The sequence below is a fragment of the Cyprinus carpio genome, chromosome B4, assembly GCF_018340385.1.
Source record: "Cyprinus carpio isolate SPL01 chromosome B4, ASM1834038v1, whole genome shotgun sequence".
NCBI lineage: Eukaryota > Metazoa > Chordata > Actinopteri > Cypriniformes > Cyprinidae > Cyprinus > Cyprinus carpio.
In genome coordinates this window covers 4,408,248-4,424,051 of record NC_056600.1, presented here as the reverse complement: position 1 = coordinate 4,424,051, position 15,804 = coordinate 4,408,248, and the positions used below count along the sequence as shown (strand labels likewise).

Sequence of the window (15,804 nt, the reverse complement as noted above, 5' to 3'; positions counted from 1 at the left end):
CTACACAAACAGCACTTAATCGAGCTGATTTTTGTTCATGGTATACAGCAGCAAAATGTTTTGCAAAAAGAGACACAGAATAAATATGTTTTATAAGTAAATGTTTGACTTTTTTAACCACATAGGATCGAAACTGGGAATTGATAAGAATTGGAATCGATAAGCAGAATCATAATTCTAATTAATTGTAAAAATTGTAATTAATAAAATTCAAAAGATACCCAACCTTACTTAGATGCCCAACGTACAGTTTTTGCACATTTTGACATTACATATACAATAAAAATTAAATAAAAGTCAACTAATTACCAAAATTAGATTGGAAATGCATATGGGTTAGCATTTATCTCACCTTAACTGGCCTGAACCAAAATTTATGTTAAGAATAGGTCACTTTAGAACTGTTTTAGTTTCTCGGATTGTATATATTTTTTTATTCATAAAATGACGCAAATCAACTTGAAGGCTGTATGTCAAAACCTTTCTTTTCAATTCTTTCCCCAGAACAAGGCTCATGGTCATGCTTTCATTCGGCTACATGCCCCTTGGCAGGTGTTGAGCAGAGAGGCAGAGTTTCTCAAGATCAAGGTGCCCACCAAGAAGGTAAGACACAGCAGAGCTCCCTCCTAATCTCAAGACAGACCCGAGTTCCTTGGGATGTCCTTATGTGAGTTCTCCACAAGCCCTCAGAAGTCCCTGCATGCGTTATGTAGTGTGTCTCTGATGTATGAAAGGGAGAGAGGGAAAAGCACAGATGACTGATGCTGATTGTTGGTCTAATGTTTTGCTGCCAATTTTTGGCTGTAAAAACTTTGTCTCTTGTTTAGAGTTACGAGTTAAGGGAAGAAAAAGGTCTGGCTGCCACCATGAATGAAGTGTGGCGGAAGTTAAATCAACCATTCCAGCCCAAAGTACCCCATCAGGAGCAAGAACACAGCCGTACCAAGTTCCTTTCACACTGTTTCTCCCGGGACAAACTCCACCTGTGAGAATCTGGCATGGTTGTGGTGATGTGGGGTTAAATGTCATCAGGGGCCACATGGGATTTTGTTCCTTTCTTAGAGGACTTGACAGGATTTGTTTGATTACCAAAGGAATCTGGGTAACTCACGTATGTCTCATTGCTATTTTTGGCCTTTTTGCAGGTACAACATCAAGTCAAAGGATACCTTCTTCGACAATGCCACAAGGAGCCGAATAGTGAGTCTCTATTGCTTTGCTCATGAAAGTTCTTTTCAGCCAGAATGGTACAATATGATACGTGTTCTGTGAATGTTGAGAAGAGAACATGATATACAAAAGGGAACAAAAGTTATTTGCTAGCAGCAGGAGACTGACGTCTCTAGGCACTCTCCTAGGAAACCAATTCCACCTGGGTTTTTCCAGGAACAATTTTCAGGTTTCTTGTTTGCTTGTATCTCTCTCACTCTTTCTCTCTCACTTGTCTGTCCCAGGTGTATGAAATCCTCAGACGCACCGCCTGCACACGGACCTGCCAAACCATGGGTTAGTAATGCATTAATCCATAACCTAAGCACGGACTAGCGTTCGGGGAATCCTCAGGATAGTCAGGGCCAGAATGAGAGCTTTGGATGTGGGCATGGTGCAGTTGGAACAGGGTGCAACACAAGCCCATGCCATATGCTCCCTTGGACCGAGCCACCGTGCAGATGGACCACCGGGGGCTACTGGGAGATCGAGGCTATCCGGCAGAAGGGACGGCTTGGTGCTCTCTTTAGTTCTCCAGCCGTACCCCTCCTTTTTTCTTTCCATCTCTCATACTTTCTCTCACTTGGTTTTGTACAAACTGAGTAAATTGGGTCATAAAGTTCTGGGATTGGGATCTGAATTGAAGCCGGGTCCATTGAGGTGGAAAGAGGGGGGCGATGGGTAGTGGTGGTCTTTCCAGCTTGTTGCTGGGGAGCTACTTTATTAATTGAGGGCTAATCACCAGAGCGTACGTGTCGTTCCTTTGAGGACTGATTAATTACTTTGATTGAAGCCTGTGTTCCACATGTCAGCTGTCTTCTGCCTCGAGGACTCAGGCTGCCGGCTTTCCAAAAGCAATGAAGTTGGGTCACTTTAAAGTCAAAGCAGTCAATCATTAATCCCGGGTATTTTAAGGTGCCCTCTTTTTTTGCCTTACAGGTATCACCACATTGATAGCCAATGGGGTCTATGATTCAGCGTTCCCGCTACACGATGTGAGTTTTTTTTTTCTTGTTTCCTTTGCCATTTGTTCTTCTGTCAGGTTGACTTGAAATGTGTTTTTGTATGCTCATAGGGAGACTTCCACCCCAGTGGACAAGCTGAGGGGAAGAACGACAGACAAGTATGCTGCTATTGTGTTGCATTTTTATGCAATGAATCAGAAGGGAGAATGTGATTAAATTCTGTATTTTTGTTGTACTGGTTTCAGCTGTTACATGATGAATGGGCAAGATACGGTGCCTTTTACAAGTATCAGCCTGTTGATCTTATCAGGTAACTCTCAGATCACTTTGACACCTTGCTTTAGATTAGAGATGCCCAAACCAGGGCCTGCAGCACAGATTTGGCCCGACGTGTCAGGATAAAATTGGAAAAAACATGTGATTTTTTTTCATGCATATCTTCATTTCGAATTCATAGTTGGATATAATACAACATTTACTATTAGCACATGGTCCATTGTAGTAAAAAGTTTGAGCACCTCTGATGTAGATCATACTTGATTGATTTCCAGATGCAACACACACTCCCAGTGTTTTCTGTGTAACCTTTAGGAAGTACTTTGGCGAGAAGATAGGTCTCTACTTTGCCTGGCTTGGTGTCTATACTCAGCTTTTGATCCCTGCGTCTGTGGTGGGCATCATTGTGTTCTTCTATGGCTGGGCCACTGTGGAAACAAACATACCTAGGTACGTGCCAATAAAGCCCACCGAGAGCTGGGCATGGGTCCCTGTTGTTGGTGGGCACGTGACAGCTGCCAGCTTGAGAGTAACGGACTGTGATTATTATATTCTGCTGATATTAAAGTGATAATTAGAGTGAAGGAACATAGTTCTGGTGTTTATGTGGTTTCATCTGATTCATGGGACTAATTTATGCTAGAATTGCAAGTGCTTTAGGAATGTGCTCAGCATGCATTTGTGACTGAAACATCCCTGGGGAGAACAGGGAATATTGTGATCCTTTTAAATGTCAGTACTTTTTTGAGTACACAGTGAGCCAGATGGTATTATTTTTGAGACCGCAGTTAATGTTTCTGTCCAGTGCAGCCACTTTTTCCGAGGTCACAAGATAAAATAGTGTTGCATTTTTAATTGATACTTTAGACATTGGGCCACACTGATGGATGAACATGCTGCACCATATCAAGGCCATAATTAATTTATTTCATTGGACTGTTGCACAGCCGTGTCTAATTGTGTGCATGTGTGTTTTCTGTGTGTGTTTCTGCCAGCCAGGAGATGTGTGACGAGGATCAGAACTTCACTATGTGTCCCCTTTGTGATCGAGCATGTGACTACTGGCATCTGAGCACAGCGTGTGGCACGGCGCGTGCCAGCCATCTCTTTGACAACCCGGCCACCGTGTTCTTCGCCATCTTCATGTCCCTCTGGGGTAAGGCTCAAAATACCCCTCATGTTTCATTATCTTACTGTTTATTGTTTTATACCTTTATTTACATGCATTTTTCTGATGGTTTATACTGTACATCAACATACGATTAACTTACACTCTTAAAAATAAATGTTCCAAAGGGATTTTTTTGTGAAAATTCTATTGAAGAACCATTTTTGGTTCCTCAAAGAACCTTTAAGTGAACAGTTATTAAAAAAATAATGTGAAGAACATTTAAAAAAATCTACAGAACCTTTTTTCAATGGAAATGGAAAGTGCAATGGAAAGTGCGTATTTTAAAAGGTACATCTCAGGACCCAAATGTTTCCAGTCCACTACACTCTATCTTTGTTTTTGAACATAAGAATAACAAACCTAGTGTACTGTAAGTATTTGCCACTTTTGAATATTATTTACTTGAAGAGCTGACTTAGATCTGTCATTTGGTCCTGTCGAATATGAGACCAGTTTGAGCAGCAAGCATTAACATGCAGAATTGCTGCTGTCTCCATAGTGATGAAATTGAAGAGATGTTGAATGGCCAGAGATTAGTGTTACCTCTTTCTGTCACTGCCTGTGTCCACGGGCCCGGCTGATGGAGGCATTGTGAAACCACTCAATTCCTGACACTGCCCCGTCTTTGGCACCTGCGTGGGGTAGCAGAAGCTATACATTATTACTCATACAGAGACCTCCAGCAGCGTGTAGAGAGACTGTATCTGTTCATATGTAGGTACTGAGATGTATTAATTAGCCATGCAATGCTGTTTCAAAGCACACACACTACCTTGGTCTTTGTTGTTTGGTTTAGTGTGGATTTAAAGGGATAGTTCACCCCCAAAAATCTGTCGTCATTTACTCACCAAACCTTGACTAATCTTTCTTCTGTGTATCTTAGCTTTACTTACTGAAATAACAACCTTTCATCATTCAACTTTTAGGTCATATGGACCTCTTTTGTAAGATGGAAAAGAGCATCATGCACATTCTGCTAAACATCTCATTTTGTGTTTGACTGAAGATAAAGATCAAACATGTTTATAATGATATGAAAGTGGTTAAATTATAACAGACTGTAATTTTTGGATAAATACTTGCACAAAATGATAACTAATTGGCTGAACTTAATTGAATCATGGACAGTGGTTCCATATAATAGAAACATTACCGAATCAAGTTATTTTAAAGTAAACTGTTACATGTACTAGCAAAACAAAATAAAAGCTTTCTTTATACATACAATATTAGGTGCTAGCAGTGAAAAAAAAAGGTTATATCCATGACACTCCCCCAGTTTTTTTTTTTGTTTTGTTTTGTTTTTATTACATGATACTTAGTAGTTCCTCAACAAGTCCTCCCATATCCTCATCTTGCTAAGAAATGCATTAAAAACACTTTATTTCAACATTTACGCTCCCTATCCCAGTGCAAAGCATGATGGGAAGTGGAAAACATGTTCCTAGTTTACTTTAACACAACAAAAAATAATATCTGCAATTTTAATTAAATGGATTAAGTAAATTGGTTTAACATGATGAAATCTTGATAGAATTATGTTGGATTAACTTGTTTCACTGAAGTAAATTGAACTAGCAGGATAATTAATTTTTTGAGCATTCCTTTATTGGTCTTGTAAATGAGATGCGATTTATCTTACATTAAGAAACAACACTTTGCCCCTTATAAATCATCTTTTGCTTTTCTTTTCCCACAAGGCTCATATTTGTCAGTACATTTGCTGAATGCCTCCTTTCTCCCTCTCTTTAGCTGCCATGTTTCTAGAGCACTGGAAGCGCAGACAGATCAGTCTGAACTATAGCTGGGATCTGACAGGCATGGAGGAGGAGGAGGTACATTCACACACGTACATAGTCACATTATGTTACTCACTACTCACTAGTGTTTGTCTGGATTCCTGTGCACTGGCCAAGAGCTGATTTCAATGACAGTGTTTCCTAACACTGACCAACTGAAAATGACTAACGCTGACTGTTATGTGATATGACACAATGGTGGCGTCCCTATCCGATAGTATTAATGTTTATCCCCCAACGCTTTATATGAATGTCCCCATGTGGTCTCGACCAAAAATGGACTCACCAATATGTTAACTTCTTGTTTCTCTAAACGCAATCTTTCCCGCCAGGAAAAAGCGAAGGTTTGAGTTTTACGTTTGAAACTCTCTTCTTGCTGCTCTTTGAGATGTTGAGTCTTTGTGTCCTTGTGTTGCCCTGGATTTTTGACCTGTTTGAATGGTTTGAAACTCTCTGTCTGCAGCAGTCCACTGGGTCTCGCACGGAGTAGAAAGCAATTTCCTCTTTGTCCTTTTCTCTTTAGGAACATCCCAGACCCAAATACGAAACGATTCTTCTTCAGAAGAGGCAGAGGAAGAAGAAAAATACAAAGAATAAAAATGAGGTGGGCAGGCTGTATTTACCATATTTTATGTGCTTTATCTTTTTAAGTCAGCCATTAATGAAATGCATAATGCATGCATTTCATTAATGGCTGACTTAAAAAGATCTAAATATATTTCCTGTTGGCTTCTTGCTTAATATGCAAATGCTTTAATGAAAAGAGTCAAAAAGGGAACTGCCATGGTTGTAGGGGCAGATAGAGGGGGTGCCAAATGCTGTGGGGCTTTTTTTGCACAGCTTTCCCATCATGCATTGCTCTGGCCTGAAGCATTTGGCACTGGCACTTTGGGGCTCGTAGGCTGTGCTTTGCGTTGGTGATGCTCAAGAAAAAAGGAAGTCATGTAGATCCAGTTTGGTTTACGGAAAAGCCGTGATTTGCATTGTTAGCAAGAGTTTTGCCCTCTTTTGTCAGTGATTATGTGAGATCTGTGTGTTCCAGCCTGAGAGAGGTGTGGACGAGAGCGGGGAACTGGGGAAGGACAAATGGAGGCAGAGGTTACTGTCAGCCATGGCAGCTGGGAATCCGGTAAATGGCTCTCTCTCTCTCTCTTATTCTCGCCTCCATCTCTCCAGAGCCTAGTTTCCACCTGCTTGTGTTACAGTTTCTATATTACACTCCCTAGTTGTAAGGTTGTAAGGTTTTTTTCCACTTTTGAACTGTGCGACAGCATCCTGACCCATGCTGAATGTTCTTTTATGGCCTATTTTAGGCAAGACACTGTAGGCAAAAACATTTTTTTCATGCACTATTTGGGTTTCATAACCCGTAATTATTTCAGACTAGTGAGGAAAAAAAACATCTAAAATAAACTTTATAGTGTTTATTTTATTGCAGTTCATCTATTGCATAGATTTCATAAACAATATAGAACAATATATTGTGTAGATTGAGCCACTGTTTAATTGGCTTTATACAAAATTGTATTTGTATAAATATGGTGAACATTTTTTTATTGCTATTGACAGTATTTTCTGACTTATAGAGTAATAGAAAGACATATCAAAAACATAAACATAAACTCTAAAATGTTAATTTTGAAACTGTCTTTCTCCAATGCTCAGATTTCTGTTCTGGAAATTTCTGCAAATAAATTCAGCACCTCATAGTATGTGAAAGTGCTTTACATATAAGATAATAACAAAATAATCACAGATGCATAAGAAATAAAATTAGCATGCATAAGAAATATTAAAATAGAATAAAAGCAAATAAAAATGATTATAATAATTAAAATTATATTTAAATGGATTAAAACAGTTTACATAAGAGAATGCAAATAAATTAGACAGTACCTCATGTGCATACTTAAATCGGAACGGAATTCCGATTATTCTACATGTAAGCAATAAACCTAGGAAATATGGTGATACATATTTACATTTTTACCCTATTCACTTCGTATGTCTTGCCTTAAACAGTGTCACTGTGATGTAATCCTTCTCTGTCTGTCCTCTATTCTGTTACCATTTACTGTCAATAACTTTGAAAGAATGTCTTACGGCCCATTCACACATGCACATATGCATATTTATTGAGAGAATTTGAGCCTGTTTAATTTGTAAATGGCCCATGTGTCTGTCAGAGGGGCTCAACTGGGTGGGGTGGTCACAACGGGGTCGTCAGCATGAGCAATACGGCCGTCTCTCACTGCCGTAATCCTCTTGCTGTTGGACGGTGCATGTCGGGCTAATACAATTAGATCTCTCAGTTTGCTCTGTTGGTTTCACGTAACTGAACATTAGTCACAGTGTAACAACATTAAAGGTTTCTTGTCCTTTTGCCTAAGGTCAAGTGTAATGTCATCATTGTGCTCTGTTCAGTAAATACTGGAGATCGCTGCTGTGTGTAAAAAGCATATGTTCAGTAAATAAATATGTTGTCCAGGAAGTTCTCATTTGTTCACACACAAGGTGTGAGCCTCAGAGATTTGAGCGTTTCATTTGGAAAATGTAGGTTGTGCTTGTCTGTTGTCGTGATATTACTGCTTGGGGCCTTTGTATTGCATTAAATGCAATTAGGCAAATTAGCCCAATAATTTAGGACTTATTAGTTGATACATGATGTGGCTTGTAAATAAGTATGCTGGCATCCATAGCCTCGTTTCTCTGTGTGTGCGTTGTGTTAAGTGTCCAATTGTGTCAGTAGTTCAAGCTTCTTAAGGTTTCACAGGGATTATAGAACATTAATCCTGGTTTAAAGTCAAGCCTGGACTCAGTGTGGGGTTTTTGGCCTTAAAGATTAGTTTTACGAATAATAATAATAAAAATATTTAAAAAAAATCTAAATTCAATCTGCTGGGAATTAAAATGTTTATGTGGCTGCTACAATGAGAGATAACATATAAAAAAAAAAAAAAAACAGTCACTGGATTTGCTAAAGATTGAAAGGCATCAAATCTTAGAAAGTTAAAAGAAATAAAATTAAGGCAGTCTGTAGGAAGTAAACAACATACTATATATACAACTATATATATATATATATATATATATATATATATATATATATATATATATATATATATATATATATATATATATATATATATATATATATATATATTAGGGCTGTCAAATGATTAATCATGATTAATCACATCCAAAATAAAAGTTTTGTTTGCATAATATATGTGTGCATACTGTGTATATTTATTATGTATATATAAATACACACACATGCATGTATATATTTAAGAAGAATATGTTATGTTTATATATTAAATATATTTATATATAATATAAAATATAAGAATATAAATATATAAATGTATATACATGTAAATATTTTCTAAATATATAATTTATGTGTGTGTATTTATATATACATAATAAATATACCCTGTACACATACATATATTATGTAAACTAAACTTTTATTTTGGATGTGATTAATCGTGATTAATCATTTGACAGCCCTAATATATATATATATATACTGTATATATATATATATATACTGTATATATAATGTATATATATATATATATATATATATATATATATGAGCTGTAATATCTTATGCAATTTCGATTCTCAAGTAAATCTTGTTTTACAGATGTTTGCACATCATTACCAGGAAAAAAATGAAATCTTTGTTGTTTTTCTTTCAGAAATATTAGTTTGGGAAGTAGTGTAAAAATAATGAACGATTTCAATGTCAATGTCCTTCAACTGTCTGTCTTATGTCTTTCCCACTGGAAAAAAATTATGAAAAGTTCAGCTACAATATTAGCAGTTGCTTTGGCCATTATGATGCTCTCCGGACTCATTGGGCATCCATAGTCCTCATTAAAACTTGTTCAGCACAGGAGGCCTAAAGTTGTGACATACTTTCGGACAGATTTAGTGACTCCTGACCTAATGTGTTGCAATTTTTTTTGTTTTTTTGGGCCTTTGTGTCCAAGAGTCACAGATTTCCATCCGTCACTCGCATTATGGCGCTTTTTCTCATTCTTATGTTTAGCTTCTCTGTCCCAGATATCATGGCCCACGGTCAGTCCTGACCTAGATGTTATGCAGAACCTTAAATTAAGACTATACATCCTAATGACTTAATTCAAAACAGCCTGGACTTCAGATCAGTGCAGTTTGGGTTGGCCAGACATCGTAAACAAGGCAATTTCTACTTAATTTTCACATGGGTAAAAAAAACATGCAGTAGTTAAGTCATTATTATTATTCAGCACATACTCACTTTCAAGCAAATAAGCAACACTCACCAGGATCCAGCTGATGCTCATCCATTTCTGGAAGCGATGTCGTGGTGAAAAAACCACGGCCCACAGGATTTTGTGACTGAGCACTGACAGACCTCCCCATGTTTCTCACAGCTCATTTGTATTGCCACAAGAGGCCAAAAACCCTCTGAATAAACCAAAAAAATGCTGGAAAGGCAGTAAACCTTCAGGATCACACCAGGTCCACATGGTGTGTATGCGGTTTGGGTTGACTGCGAAGAGAGCGGTTGATGAAAGGTATTGAGTTCAGGGAGTTAGAAGGAGAATGTGTCTGCTTATTTTACTTGACACACATGCTGAGTTTGTTAAAGTGTGACCTTTCCTGCGAGAGATATGTTGTTATACAGATTTAGTGCAGTTTGCTACACAGGCTGGCCAGCAGAGCGCACTACACTCCAGTGTGTTTGTGTGTATAGGCATGGGTGTATGCAAGCGTCCTCCCATGCCGGGCTGAACGCCAAACCTCTGAATTAAGCAAAGTCCTCACATCTCCATAGTGACAAGGACACTCGAATCCCACTCCCTCATACGCTCAGTTGGGTTCGTTCTTATCTTCGGCTCTTTAAAAGCCTTTATCGCATAACTCTGTCATCTTGGCAGCTATCTTTAGGACACATTAGTGACGTTTGTTAATAAAATGCAGCACACCCTTTGCATGGCTAATTTTAGAGCAAAATCTTTTCATTGCTTCCAGAAGGAAAGTCAGGAAACATTCCTCATTATCTTTGAGAAGGGGAGTTGCATTTGCTTTCTGAAAGTGTGTGTCTGGCTCAGGAGGAGAAGATCAAATGTTTGACCTCTGACTGAGTTGTTATTTGTGCTTTTTCAATGCACATTTATTAAATTCTGCATTCAGTTCCATTTTTGAGATTGAAAGGTTTGTGGCATGAAATCTTGGATATTCAAAAGATATAAGATAGAGGCATTAGAAAGTAAACAAGATATTCTTCAGCACACCTGTTTATTGTTCTTCTTGTGTCCGATATCAGATTTACCTGCCCATGTCATGTAAAACCCTGTATTCTGAATATCCATAAAGCAAGATACATTTACTTGAGAAGCAAAACTATGTAAGATAATAACCTTTCTTGAACTGTCTGTTTTTGGTTCCTAATTGGAAAATTATTTTTCTTTTAAGCATAAACTTCTTTAATTATACTAAAATATCTTGCAATAAATAACTTGAAATCTTATGCAATTCTTATGCAAGGAGAGCCTTCTTAACTTTCTGAAAGTGTGCATGTGTGTGTTTGAGGATTTTTAAAATTTTATTGATGATGATAAATGTCACATAAAACCCTTTATGCTAAATATCCTTATAGCAAGATGAATTTACTTGAGAAGCAGGTAAAATAATAAGTCTTGTTTTCAGAGAATATATAATTTTTTTTTCCCTAATTGGCAAATTCTTAGTCTTTTAAGCATAAAATAGGTTATAAAACAGTTCTCATGCAGGGAGAGTTTTGTTTGCTTTCTGAAAGTGTGCATGTGTATGATGAAGTATTTTTCTGATGTTATTAGTGATGATATCGAAGTCTGAGCAGGAAGCCTGGGACATTTAATACAGAGTGTTGCATAATTGAATTTTACATCCGTCTTTAGATGTTATTCATCCCACATTTAATTTATGGCCCGGTGTGTTCCTGGTCAAGCTGTTTATTAGAAAGATCACGCTGATCTGAAGCATGTAGGTTTCTTTGTGTGTAATCCTGGCCTGGTGGTCGTCTCAGATCAGAGCAAAGAGCTGGAAGGAGATGAGAGTGTGTTTTAAAGGGATTTCAGATCTGTCAGATGGGGCTCACATCAGATTATTCCCTTCTGTCCCCAACGCCCAAAAGACAATCTTCAAGTCAAGCCTCTCTTAATGGACCTTTGCCGGTTTTAAAGACCCTAAAAGCTATTTTTGTCAGTCCATCAGCCTGAAATATTTGCTAGAAGGCTGTGTGTGATTCTAACACAAATGCAGTGGTTTCTGTACTGTATATGTGGTGATTTACGTGTTCTTGGTTGCTAGCGTGGGCACTGGCATGGTTCCAGTATTTGTTCTCTTGCATCTCCGGCTTACAGTACATTTGGAGGGTGGGGGTTGAGAGAGTGGGGCGTATGGTGACGTCAATGTGAATATGGCATCTCTGCAAAGCGACATATGGCCGTGGAGGAAATCCCCACACTGGTGATCCTGTCACTAATTTCCCAAAGGGCTTAGCGTGGGCCCGCTGGGACGCTTGTGTGTTGTCCGACTGAGAATGTGTGTGTTTCTGAGAGAGCGTTTGGCAACCATGCGCTAACAAAACCCGAGCCCATTGACATTTTTATGTCTGCTGGGTAGACCAATGTGATGTCAGGTTGACATAAAGTCTAATCAATGAGAGTTTGACACATCACAAAAGTCCCGAAGTTTGCCGATGTGTTAGTTTTATATATAATCTAAAAAAAAGAACCTCCATAAAGAACCTTTCAATGAAGTTCTTAAATGAACCATTTTTTCTCAGTGTGAAGAACATTTTAACAATCTAAAGAACTTTTTTGCAGTGGAAAGGTTTTATTGCTGTTAAAGAACTATAAACTCTTTAAAGTAACATTTCTGCAAGAAACATCTAGACAGCCAAAATAAAAGACAAAGAGGGTTGAAGAGCATCTTGACTTAATCTCAAGGAAGCAATATTCTCCATCCAACAGCTGTTGTATGCAGGGGCATCTGTGGAAACCCACATCTGCAGTGCCCAGCCTACTTCACTGTCACTGAGCTGTTAAACTAATCCAGTGGTTTATATCCATTATAAAACAGACAGACTGGCTGCTGTCCTCGGACCAGTTATCATGCATGCATTTGACCACATGTGAACTGTCCTTTCCACTTTTTTAGTATGTTGATCGAACCTTCTTAAATGTATTTTTTTTTCTTTTATCAGTCAATTTCAAAGGCTAAACATAAATAAAATGCATTTGGCAGATTGTTTTATCTAAATTGCATTTAAGATATACATTTAATATGCATTCCTTTTTTATATACCGAAGTATGTTTTTAGCCAAATAGTTTGAGTTTGGATATCTGTATCCTTTATATCTCTGTACTTATCTGACACATTAAATATGCAAACTAAAAATAAAAAAGTGTTAATTATTTAAAAACAATGCCACCTGTTTTCTTCCTCCCTCTCCCTTACTGTTTTTACAGTGGTATGATGTGGCTGATTACATAAATGATTAATTCCATTCCTCTGCATTCTTTTGTCAGGCATCTTTTGTTATTGTAATTTATTGCTAAGCTCACACGGAATCTGCGCCTGCAGAAATCCACTGAAAGATCAACAGATTTCAGTGGAATTCGAATGGCCACATTTACAAAATATTACAAATCCTTTTGCCCTAATACATTTTACCATATTTACATCCATTACACAGATTTTCCTTCACAAATCAGCATAAAAGCTAAATAAAAAAAATGTGTCCACGTCTCAAATGGGCCTACTTATTACATACTTCACAGCATATTTGTGGCATTAGCTTTAAATATGCATCTCTGCTTGTCCCAGCGAGGTTTCCCAAGAACTTGGCCTCTTCTGATATTAATGCATTTTAAGAGGGTATCACAGCCTGTCACTAAATATCGTCATGCATTTTAATAAAGAGTCAGTTACTGGTAAAACCGCAGACCTGCAGCAATTCCTCTCATTACTGGGTGAGGGTTTGTGAGCCGAGCCTGTGGATTATGATTAACGGCACAATTGCGTGACCCACATTCGTTATACTGAAGACCCTAAAGCTGTGGCATCACGAAAGCTGTGGCTGGTTACACTCAGGGTTCTGTGGCTTTTCCCGGCTGCCAGGGTTTAGACACGCACCGTGCTAGGTGGTGCTGTTTGCCTCATAATGAGCCCAACTGCAAGAGGTAGATTTTATCTCCATTAATATTTAATCTCCATTCATCAACAAATATGACATGGGCTCTGTTTTAAACCCTAAATAGACAGAAACATAGGCATGCTCCAAATGCAAAATCTGCTCCCAGTAGGCAGCAAAATTGCATTTTGTCTAAATTATAATCATGCAGCATTGCATATATCATGCACAGATAATGTAATAACAGAATGCATTGCAACAAAGCTGACAGAGATGTTCTATTCATTACTAAAAAGCATCAATAATCCCTCCATCTATTTAAAACCAAACGATTTCAGCCGGTGTTTATGTGTGCTTTGTATTTGTGTGCATTTTGGAGTATAAGTAGCTTAGCAGCATTATAACCTCAGATTGTTCTGGAGAAAGTACGTTAAACATCAAATCAATCACTTTTGAGGTTTCCTTTCAGTTAGCCTTACAGATAGTAAACAGTAAGAACTATGTGTGCACTTGTTACTTAGAAAAACTGGCTCCGACTTCTTGTCAAACACAAACACTAATGACATTTTTCTATGACTTAAAAGGAACATAAGCTGCTGTTTAACATTCCTGTGGCCTGCTAATTCATTTCCCTCCGATTTCCACAGAACTAAATCTGAGTCCATTTTTCTGCTGTATGTCCTCTAACATGTATTCCTCAGAGGAACATATCTCTTGATTTGCTGTCCAAAGCTTCACAATGAAGGAAGACTGAATCCAATGGGAATAGACCACCCTCAATCCACTGCTGCCTGTGCAGCCAAGTTTAGCGCATGCTGTTGATGTTGTTTTTGGCTTGATTAGGTTTTTGCTCTAAATGCATATTCAGGTTACTTTGGTCATTAAAATAGGTTCTCCCTGTTGGCTGGATGTTTTTAATATATGATCTATCACTTGAATGTACAGAATGTACAGATGTTACTCTACAGGAAGGCCAGGTGTTAATGGCCTTAATGTTGTCATGTTTTTACAAGTGGGCAGCCAAATTATTTCCCCAATAGGCTAGTTCTGAGTCACTATAAAAGTAGCTGAGGATAAAAAAAAGCAAATAAAGAGGCAACTGAAACACATACATATATACTTCCATTATTCACTTTAAATGTCTTTCTCCCTTCACAGACTGGACATGAGAAGCTAACATGGAGGGACAGACTGCCTGGATATTTAATCAACATTTCCTCTATTCTGTTCATGGTAAGCCTTATCCATCCTGTCTGGTGCAATGTTTTTGTGATTATCCATGTTTAATTTTTTTTTCTTCTACGTCTTCTTTTCTCCATGTAGTTTGGAGTGACTTGCTCTGCCGTCTTCAGTGTCATCATCTACCGTATCACCATCTCCGCCCTCATGGCGATGAGCTCGGATCCAGAGGTCAAGTCTAACGTACGTGTGACTGTCACGGCCACCGCCGTCATCATCAACCTGGTAGTCATCCTCATACTGGACGAGATATACGGCATGGTGGCTGCATGGCTGACAGAGCTGGGTGAGATTTTACCACTGCCTTGTTGCTAAATTTCCACTTTTGGTCAACTTCCCTTCTTTCGGATGTCCTTCTTCCCCTCTTTGCCCCCCACATGAAATTAATTTTTGATTGAGCCACTCCGGGAACGCTGGAGAAAACGCGGCTTATCAGTTAGCCATCCCCGAGATTTCCTTAAGAGATGTTTTAATAAATGAGAGTCTCTGTGGATATGTAGGGAAGGAAGGAAGCATGTGTTATCATCTCATGAATAAGACATGGATTTTCCCGTACTTCTTTGATTTTCACTCTTAAAGTCTGACCACGTTCAGTCTGGCTCACCCTAATGCTTTAACCTACTTCCAAACTCACCAGTTCATGCTTATATATATATATATATTGAAATATGGTGAATGTATTGCCAAAATTGCTGTCTGTAATCTGTCATGGCAGATTAAGATTTAGGGAACAGCACAAAATATATAATCCCAACCCCAAATGATACCATATGGTCTTCTGAAGAACTCAGTTTCTCAACCTTCAACCTGTTGAACAGAAGTTGCTAAACAGAAACATGTTGGGAGAATTTTCCAAGCCAATCATGTTTATTATACTTGTCAGAACAACAAGCTTTTGAGATGCTGTGCAGTTTATCCAGAACATATCTGTTTAAATCCCAAATAATTTCATTCATGTGTCTGCA

At 38.2% G+C, this 15,804-nt stretch overlaps 1 protein-coding gene across 2 annotated transcripts in view; it reads left to right on the top strand.

Moving 5' to 3' along the window:
- Positions 1–15,804, top strand: part of ano2b (anoctamin 2b) — a 34,526-nt gene that overhangs the window by 6,541 nt on the left and 12,181 nt on the right. Inside the window, exons 5-18 of one of the 2 annotated variants that reach the window (XM_042721683.1) lie at positions 505–603; positions 828–985; positions 1,146–1,200; positions 1,455–1,506; positions 2,149–2,204; positions 2,285–2,332; positions 2,420–2,484; positions 2,766–2,900; positions 3,446–3,606; positions 5,374–5,456; positions 5,944–6,024; positions 6,463–6,549; positions 14,759–14,833; positions 14,924–15,125. In XM_042721683.1, the coding sequence (XP_042577617.1) occupies positions 505–603; positions 828–985; positions 1,146–1,200; positions 1,455–1,506; positions 2,149–2,204; positions 2,285–2,332; positions 2,420–2,484; positions 2,766–2,900; positions 3,446–3,606; positions 5,374–5,456; positions 5,944–6,024; positions 6,463–6,549; positions 14,759–14,833; positions 14,924–15,125 (1,357 nt within the window). The remainder of the gene's footprint in view (positions 1–504; positions 604–827; positions 986–1,145; positions 1,201–1,454; positions 1,507–2,148; positions 2,205–2,284; positions 2,333–2,419; positions 2,485–2,765; positions 2,901–3,445; positions 3,607–5,373; positions 5,457–5,943; positions 6,025–6,462; positions 6,550–14,758; positions 14,834–14,923; positions 15,126–15,804) is intronic. The other variant, XM_042721684.1, reaches the window with a different exon arrangement.